Source organism: Panthera uncia, chromosome B4, assembly GCF_023721935.1.
Source record: "Panthera uncia isolate 11264 chromosome B4, Puncia_PCG_1.0, whole genome shotgun sequence".
In the NCBI taxonomy this organism is placed as follows: Eukaryota; Metazoa; Chordata; class Mammalia; order Carnivora; family Felidae; genus Panthera; species Panthera uncia.
In genome coordinates this window covers 78,867,364-78,877,343 of record NC_064809.1, presented here as the reverse complement: position 1 = coordinate 78,877,343, position 9,980 = coordinate 78,867,364, and the positions used below count along the sequence as shown (strand labels likewise).

Sequence of the window (9,980 nt, the reverse complement as noted above, 5' to 3'; positions counted from 1 at the left end):
GCTAGGTAAATATGTGGGACCACAAAGGCTTGTTTGCAGAATTTGTCTATGTTTAATAAATAAGCATCTGCTAACTATCTGCTATACTTTCTGCTATTCCTCATCAGCAATACACGAGAGTTTCTATCACTCCACCACTTCACCAATATTTAGTATTGTCAGGTTTTTGGACTTAAGCCATTTTATAGGTGTGCCATTTTATTTTGAAGATTCTTTTTTTTTCTAATTAAATAAATTTATAAGCAAGTGGCTAGCCATCCCCTAGTAAAGGGCCACACATGGACTCAAAATTCAGCCTCTATGGAACACTAAATCAGAATTTAAATTATTGGAAAGGGGGAAAAGGTTTGAAAATGCTTGGAGCTCACGTGCTCCAGATATAGGCTTCAGTGAGACTGAATTCTGCTAGCAGACTCTTCTACAGTTCTTATCTCTTCATGTCTTGGGATTCCTTGGTTTCTACTCAATTATAAGGGTGGTTCCCTAGTTTTTCTATCCATTCATGTGTTCTACAGAGCCTTCTAATAAATTTCCCTTGCTTACATTAGCCAAAGTAACTTTTAATGTTTTATGAACAAATAAACCTAACATATATATATACTGGTCTCCCTTTGTCCACAGGGGATCGCTGTCAAGATTCCCAGTGGAGGCCAAAAAACAGCATATAGTACCAAAGTCTCTAGATACTGTTTTTTCTCTTATACCTATATGCTTATGACAAAGCTTAATTTATACATTAGGCACAATAAAGTATTAAAACCAAACACTAATAAGGAAATAGAACAATTATAGCAATATACTTTAATAAAAGTTATGTAAATGTGCTCTCTCGCTCTCTCTCTCAAAATATATTACTGTCCTGTACTCACCCTTCTTCTTGGGATGATGTGAGGGGATAAAGTGCCTATGTGCTGAGAAGTGAGGTGAATGATGTAGGCATTGTGACGTAGTGCAAGGCTACTACTCATCTTCTGATGTTGTGTCAAAGGAGAATCATCTGCTTCTGGACTATGACTGACCTCAGGTACCGAAAATCATGGAAAGCAAAACCATGAATAATGAGGGGACTACTGTACCCTCAGTTAAACAAATGAAAAAGGTCAAAGATAGTAAAATAATAATTCCTTTATTGGAAACATTAGTATGGAGCCAAGAACATCTATTTTTAAATTCTAGACCACGTTCAGAATGGTAAAAACAAAGAAACAAACAAAAAACATTGTCCTGTAACAAAAATATTGAAGTAGTCTTTGGTAAAAGAATTTTTCTAAGTTGGTTTTGTAACAATTAAAAGAGAAGCTTATTTTTGTTAGTAGTAGGTTACATACCAGAGTACTTTACCATTCCCCATCTGCCACCTATTTCGCCACCTCCTTTCCTAACCTTACAAGTAGTGTACTCCCCAGATTTCCCAGAATTTACTGGCTGTATTGATATATTCTGATATTGTAGAAACAGGCAAACACATTAAACAGTACATCTTTTACAACATCCTTCCACTTCTGCCTTGGGCATCTTCCCATCATTACAATTTTATCTCATAATATACAAATAAAAGATATACAATAGGAGTGAACCCTTGATTTTTTCCAGCAATATTTTCTGTTGCTTTTTTTATATTGGAATTAACTACAATTTGCATTGGAAAGCACAACCTGAATTTAAAAATTATAGCAACATGACAACAAAGATATTACTCTCCAAGTGTATATTACTTCATTATAATTACAACACCAATTCAACAAATATTAGGAAAACAAAAAGATCATATGCAACTAAAATACCAAATACAAAGCAAACAAAAATTTTGTACAGGTAAATAGCATTTATCAAAGAAAAAAAATAATCCAGTGCAAATTGGCAAAAGTGATTTGGAACATCCAATGCAATTTTTGTCCCCTCAAGATAGAACACTGATACTGAAGACTAGATATGGGGGCCCAGTTTTGTAAACACTGGGTATGAAATAACTTTCTCCATCTCTTTTATATGATAATAAATCAATAACAATCAATATTTTTAAAAAAATAACAAGATATAAACACCCATGATTTATTGAGATAAACTCACAATGGCACACAAAAAAAATCTTAAAATATGACACCATATTTCTACTCAAGAATGGTGGGCCCAAAATTAAGTCACTATGAATAGATTCATACAGAAATTAAATATTACAACCGAGAAATCATCCTGCTTTGAGTTGACACTTCCTCTACTCATAAATAAGAGATAATATATTCTAAGATTAACATCCTACCAAACCAATTTTCTGTCTATCATCTAAGTAGTTCCAAAGGAAAATAATAACAAAATTAAATCCCCCTTTCCCTACTATCTCCACCATCATAAAGTTATACCTACAAAGATTGGAGACTATAATGTTGATCATATGACTGGAAATGCTACTGATGCTGAAGATATAACACTGCTCTCAAGGAAGAGTGAATGATAGGTTGCTACTACTCCTTCAATGAAAACTATTCATTCATCTGTAGGTGGTCAACTTAAAGGATCCTTAAGTGACTCATACTTGACCCCATGTTAAAATCAAATCAGGACAAAACTATCAATGAACCCATTATGAGTCACAAAAAAAGTGAATTAGTATAAAGCTTTTTTCTTCCACAGGATTTTTCCCAAAACTTGTTTGACATCCTTGTTTCTTAGAGAATAGATCAGAGGGTTTAACATGGGTGTGACCAATATATAAAATACTGAAGCCACTTTACGCAGTTCAGGATTGCTTGGAGGTGTGAGATACACAAATGAGACAGTCCCATAGAGCAAACTTACTACTCCCAAATGGGAGCTGCAGGTGGAGAAGGCTTTCCTTCTCCCTTCACTGGAAGGGATTTTCAAGACTGTGGTCCCAATGTACATGTAAGATACTACAATAACAACTATGGTAGGCAAAATAATGAAGGCAGCCAAACTAAGAGACACCATCTTATTGACAGAGAGATTGGAGCAGGAGATCTTCTCAATTTGGTAAGAATCACAGTAGAAGTGATCAATGACTCGGGAAGCACAGAAAGACACTGAGAATGTTGTGCTGACTTGGAGGATGGAACTGAGCCATCCACAGAGATAGGAACCAGCCACTAGCTGAGTGCAAAGTCGTCTTGACATGTGCACACTGTAAAGAAGAGGGTTGCAAATGGCGATGAAACGGTCATAAGCCATGGCTGCCAGAACAAACCCTTCTGTTACAATGAAGAAGGCAAAAAAGAAGAGCTGGGCAGCACACCCCACAAAGGAGACAGTCTTTTTCTCAGACAGGAAGTTGACCATGGCTTTCGGGGCAATAACAGTGGAGTAGGAGAGGTCAATGAAGGAGAGATTGCCTAGAAAGAAATACATTGGTGTGTTCAGCTGGGAGTCAGTCACAATGATTGTCATCATACTAATGTTCCCAAAAAGAACCATGCCATAGACCAGCAAGAATAGGAGGAAGAGGAGAATGTGGAGCTCTGGATGAACCCTGAAGCCTACAAGAATGAAGTCAGTTACATCTGAGTGGTTTCCTGCTCCCTTGTCACCCATGGCAAGAACCTGATAAGAGGTACAAGACAAGATTAAACATTGAACTTCCTATTTATTTCCTGGTATCATAAAACACCCTTTCTGTGGACAACATTGAAATTTGTTATCCTTCTTGCCATCCAACTGTGGTAGGTATGATTTGCTGTGCCTTTTGATAGAAGGTGAATCTAAAGTATAATTGTGACTGTCCCTCAGTACACAACATGTAAATTATCCAACTCATAGTTTTCTAATGTGACTCTCCAAATCCAGCGTTCTTCCCATTATAGCACATGTGACATTTATGCATAAAACATTATTTCTTTAAACCTGTTTAACTCTTCACTTGATTGTCATGGTAAGTTGAATATGTCTGAAGGTTTTAGAGTTGCATAAGTATTTGTCCTCATCTTTAATTAGTAATTTTAAACTCATTTTATCCTTGTAATGCTTCCAATATACAATAGAAAAATCTAATTTCAAAGTGATTTAAAATTTCATGAATAAACATTAGATCTAAATAGAGGTTACTATTTAAGTAGTTTGTGAGAGTTTAGGTCACCTAGAGATTTAGTCAGTATCCAAAATAAAAATCTTATAAAACAGAATGCATCATCACCTTCTTGAAGTGGACAAAGCTCAGACACACTACCAGGAGAAGAAATCCATAGATTCTACATATCTGTGTACAAATCTGTCAAGAAGCCAATTTGATTTTAAACATCTGTGCAAATGAGAAAAAAAGGGGGGCACTTCAAAACAATGTATTGATTAAATTTTGGAAAAGTAATTTTATGATGTCTCCATTTAGAGTGAGATCCATAAATATATTAGAATTTTTAAAACAATTATTTTAAACCTGTTACACAGTTAGAAATAGTCTGATTTTTTTTTTGTCCTATAACATTGGAAACTCTCTGTTTTCTCCAATAAAGTGATGCAGCTATTTCTGTTATTCAGATTTTAAAATCAATTGTGACTTAAACCACCCAACAGAGGGGACAGCTCACGTGGCTTATCAAAAGCGCCAAATGATCTAAAGTATTCATTTTCAACTTGGCACGTGTGGGCAGAGTCACCATGCTCTGCTCTCAGTCTCCATCAGCATGTGACTGTCTGTCTTCAATCCTCTGCCCTTGTCCCTCAGCTCCTACTGCTCTCAGCCCATCTTTCTTCTCTCGACCAGATACCAACCTTCTCAAAATATTAGTAACTTAGTGCACATGAGGAAAAAACTAGCAACATCTCAATAATGAAATCCTTCAGCCTCTTCTTTACCCCTGCACTCCCAGGACAAACCAAAATCCACTGAAATAATCTTAATTAAGCAAAGCACTAAGTGCCAATGTTAACTTGTATAAGGACATCTGCAATTAAGTATTGTTGTAACACTAGGCTTAAAGGAATAAACATTTAACAGTGGAATTTCAGGCATCAGACATCAAATTTAAGTAAGTAAAGGAACAGAAAAAAGACTAGAGATTTTAGAGAAAGTAAGAAGGCCTTGTCAAAGCTACCAAATTCACATCATACAACTGGATATCTGGCAGTATTAGCAGAAAATTTTCTTTGTTTTATTTATAGTTCTCATTGTTATTAACCAAGTTATATATGCCTGAAACTATATCAGGCAGTATGCAGTGACAAGAAATCATTGTTTTGAGATTGCTCTCATTTTTCAAGAGTAATGTGTATTCATCCAGTCGTTCGTTAAGTCACTGAACACTATGGGCCACCTATGGTACGCCAGCCAAAGTACAGGAATACACAAGTATCATAAAGGAGTTTCTTCCCGGAGTACAAGTGCATTGCATTTTTTTCTTTGCTTACCTTTTTATTATGAAATAATAAGTATGTTGTGATTTGCCCCTCAGGAAAAAAGGGTATGGTTTTTTGAGGTGCATACTAACGTTTTTTATAATTTGTAACAAAGAAATCTTACCAGTTATAAAATAATTTTTGTACATGAAGGCACATAGACATATCCATAAATGACTAATTATTTGGCTGAAATAAACATAAATTTATCTCATCTCCTACCTGAATATTCCTTTCTTTACTTCTCTTGAGCAATACTCTAATGGTAGATGCAAGAATACAAAAGCTATTGTGTTTAATTCCAGAAATGCAAAAAAGTGTATAAAACTATATAAAGGAAATTAAGGACAATGACAAAATAAAACATTTTTTGGAGTTAACATTTCATACAAGATATAAAATAATTACATAGTTTTATTCTGTTTTAGGCTCTGCTCATAAGTTAATATTATCCTTTTCTTCGATTAAGATTTTGTAATTTTGTACCTTTGTAGAGACAAGAGGATGGAAGAGGTGGTCCAGTGAAGACTTTTCCAACCCTGTGAATGTTTCTTTATCAAAACCGAAAATAAAATGCAACTGAGCCTCTAGAGCCACCCTTGAGTCTCTAGAGCCACCCTGCATGAGATGCCTCTCCTGCACAGGGGGTATGTCACAGGCCTCAGAACAAGGGCGATGACAGCAAATGGGAATTTAAGTAGGGCAAAGCAAAATCACCAGTGAATAGTGCAGTCCCTGATGGCCTGGGGAACACACCAGGAAGAGTCCTGGTGCCCTTAGTTAGCTCTACTGCAACCATTTCAGGTAGTTACAGCATGCATTGCTTGGGAAAGAGTCCCTCAGAAAGAAGTAAGAATAAGTCAATTACAGGACGATAACAATGGCAGGCTCCACATCCATCCCATAGGGCCACACAAGAAGAGACAAAGAGAATGGATTACGGGTTATATTTACTCTTATTACTCACCTTGAATTAACTCTGGTCTCTTTCCATATATTCTTGTTAGAAAAACTTGTTTTAAGGTTGAGATATATATTTTACATGACTTCCATCCCTCGGTGTAATTTCTGCTTTCTACAGTCTCACTGAATTTATCTACTGATGCTTTTATGTGACAGCTCATAGTCTTGAATTGTCTGGGTTCATTGTCCCTATTTTCCCATCGGATCTTACCCTCTGCTAAATGATTTCTTTTTGCATATTATCCCACAAAATACATTACAATGCTACTAGTGTATTCATAATTAATATTAAGAATCAATAAATAAGTCTATTTGAATATAAATTACAACTACTATCTCAAGGCCTTGTCATCTCCCGTGGACTAAAGTTGTGGTTCCAGTTTGAGGGTCCCAATATCAGAATGTGTCTATTTTACTGACATACAAGAAAGAAGCAATAAACTTGAAGAAAATAAACACATGAAACTGTAGTCATTCTTAGTATAACTTATACTGAATTTCAGTTATTACAGACTTCAGAATATAATACACAAGATAAAATGCTTAAATAAATTTTTTATTAGCATACACATTGCAAAAATAACATATAGAGAGCAACCATAAAACTTTAGTGTCATATAACCACAGGTTGCAACTGAGGTCATCAACTAGGCAACTCTGTTGAACCTGGCCATGCAGTCTGTACTGTTGGCTGGTTGAGGTGGGCCTTAGCTGGGATGACTCAAGCAGTTTGTCTCTTCTCCATGTGTGTCCTCCCCTCCAGCAGGCAACCCTGGGCATGTCTTATGATGGTTGAGAGAGAAAAGTGAAAGCATAAATGTACTAGCACTTTTCAGTGTAATAATCTCATTGGTAGGAGTGAGCGATATGGCTGAATCAAGGCATGGGGCAGAGCAGCCTCACCTAAGTGGGAGAACACGCAATTGTATAGCATGGAGCATGGGCAAAGGAAGGGGGCAAGAATTGGGATCATTTCAATGTAGGGCTATGTCCTGAAATGGAGTCCAGTTGGTTCCTTTTGAAAGCCCTTACCACGGGTCCCTGGTACACACACCCCATTTTAATGGGTAGAACTTCTCCCAATTTCAGCTCATATTCTCTAAATGGTCTGCCACACATTCCAGTGAATATCTGCTGGCCATTTTGATTTTTTTCTCTGCTCTTGTGTATTAGAAATCCCATTCTTCATTTGCTTTGTCCCACACAGCAGCCAATTACATTCATTTCTTGAGACTGTTGGTGGTTTGTTGTCACCTTCTTGTACTTAGAGATTCACTCTCATGCGTTGTCATATAAATTTGGTGTAAAATTGTCCATGAGGTTTGGTTTTGTTTTCTAGATATTCTGTCTGTTTCTGTGTGGATATTTAAGAAGATCCAATAACTACCATCATCTTCCCAGAAGTTCAGGTGGAAACCTGTTAAACATGATGTCTTCTCTGGTATGAGAACTGGACTATGGTAAGCATTTTGGCCCCCATAACCTTTGCTTTCTAGTGCCATATCCATTGTTACAAAGAAAAAGGGAATTTGTATAGGAAATTAAGATTATTAATTAGCTGATTTTTAAAAACTTTTTCACATCTTTACCTTTTAAACATTTCCCATTTTCTGGATTAATAACTTAAATATGACACTTGAAACCATAAAATCCTAGAAGAGATCACAGGTATTAATTTCCCTGACATCAGCCATAGCAACACCCTTCTAGATATGTTTCCTGAAGTAAGGGAAACAAAAACAAAAGTAAACTATTGGGACTACATCAAAATGAAAAGTTTCTGCACAGCAAAGGAAGCAACCAACAAAACTAAAGGATGTTTTCACTTGTATATGGATCTTGAGAAACTTAACAGAAGACCATGAGAGAAAGGAAGGGGAGAAAAATAGTTACAAACAGAGAGGGAGGGAGCGAGGCAAACCATAAGAGACTCTTAAATACAGAGAACAAACCGAGGGTGGATGGGGGGGTGGGGGAGAGGGGCAAATGGGTGGTGGACATTGAGGAGGGCACTTGTTGGGATGAGCACTTGATGTTGTATGTAAGCGAGGAACCATGGGAATCTACTCCAAAAGCCAAGAGCACAATTTACGCACTGTATGTTAACCAATTTGACAATAATTTATATTAAAAATATATATAATCCACTGAATGGGAGAAGATATTTGCAGATGACATATCAGACAAAGGGTTAGTATCCAAAATATATAAACTCAACACACACACACACACACACACACACACACACACATTCAATTTAAAAATGTACAGAAGACATGAACAGACATTTCTCCAAAGAAAACATACAAAGTTTCAACAACACACACACACACACAAAAAGATTCCCAACATCATTCATCATCAGGTAAAGGCAAATCAAAACCACAAAAAAGATATTACCTTACACTTGTCACAATGGCTAAAATAAAAAATTCGAAAATTAACAAGTGCTGGCAAAGATGTGGAGAAAAATTAATTCTCATGTACTGTTGGTGGGAATGCAAACTGGTGCAGCCCCTGTGGAAGACACTATGAAGGTTGCTCAAAAAATTAAAAATACAACTACCCTATGATCCAGTAATTGCACTACTGGTTATTTACCCAAAGAATACAAGAACAAGAGTTCAAAGGAATGCACCTCTTTGTTTATAGCACCATTATTTACAATAGTCAAGATATGGAAGCAGCCCATGTCCATTGATAGATGAATGGACAAGGAGGAAGTGGTATTTATATATAAGAGAATATTATTCAGCCATAAAAAATAATGAAATCTTGCCACTTGCAACAACACAGACAGATCTAAACAGTATAATACTAAGAGAAATAAGTCAAAGAAAGACAAATACCATATAACTTCACTCATATGTGAAATTTGAGAAAGAAAACAAATGAGCAAAGGAGAAAAAAAGACAAACCAAAAAGCAGACTCTTAACTATAGAGAACAGGTGGTTACCAGAGGGGTGGTGGGTGGAAGGATGGGTGAAATAGGTGGCTGGAATTAAGAGTACAGTTATCTTGATGAGAACTGAGTAATATACGGAATTGTTGAATTACTATATGATACAGCTGAAACTAATATACACTGTATGTTAACTACACTATAATCAAAATTTTAAAAATAAATGGTTTTCCCATTTTCACTTGCCAATAATTAAAGGTCAGTACCATATTATGTACACACTGTCTACATAGCACAATTGTATTGGAGTGAGCTTTTTCTTCAGAGAAGCATCAAATAAAAGAGACTTGATTCGTCAGACAAAGGGGGCTTGATTTTTTTTAGAGAGTGTTGAAACACTTTTTTTTTAGGAACCCCTTATATCTATTGGACACCCTAGTGTCACTTATTTGCAAATATTCTATAGTGTTTAATTATCAAATACAAAAGATAATAAATAAAGACAAACATAAAGAGTCCCATTGTTTTGATCCACTCAAATCATACACTGTCATTGGAGTATAGGCAGACCTATTTGTCTTTGGGGAAGTAGTCATTTGACCTAGAATTGTCTACTGGTTGTCTCTATGGAAATCTTCCAGTTGGCTCTTTCCTGGTCCTTCATTATTTCCTATTTTCTTCAGTGAACACTTGGTCTTGGCAGAAGAGTCTTTACTCGCCCCTATTATAATTATCACTATAAAAGAAATAAATGAAAAATAACATTACTTG

At 36.0% G+C, this 9,980-nt stretch overlaps 1 protein-coding gene across 1 annotated transcript; it reads right to left on the bottom strand.

Annotated features, from left to right (window-relative positions):
- Positions 1 to 2,604: 2,604 nt before the first annotated feature.
- On the bottom strand, positions 2,605 to 3,546 carry LOC125919160 (olfactory receptor 9K2-like). The gene has a single exon (XM_049625672.1). The coding sequence runs from the start codon at positions 3,544 to 3,546 to the stop codon at positions 2,605 to 2,607; it is 942 nt and encodes a 313-aa protein (XP_049481629.1).
- Positions 3,547 to 9,980: the final 6,434 nt, after the last annotated feature.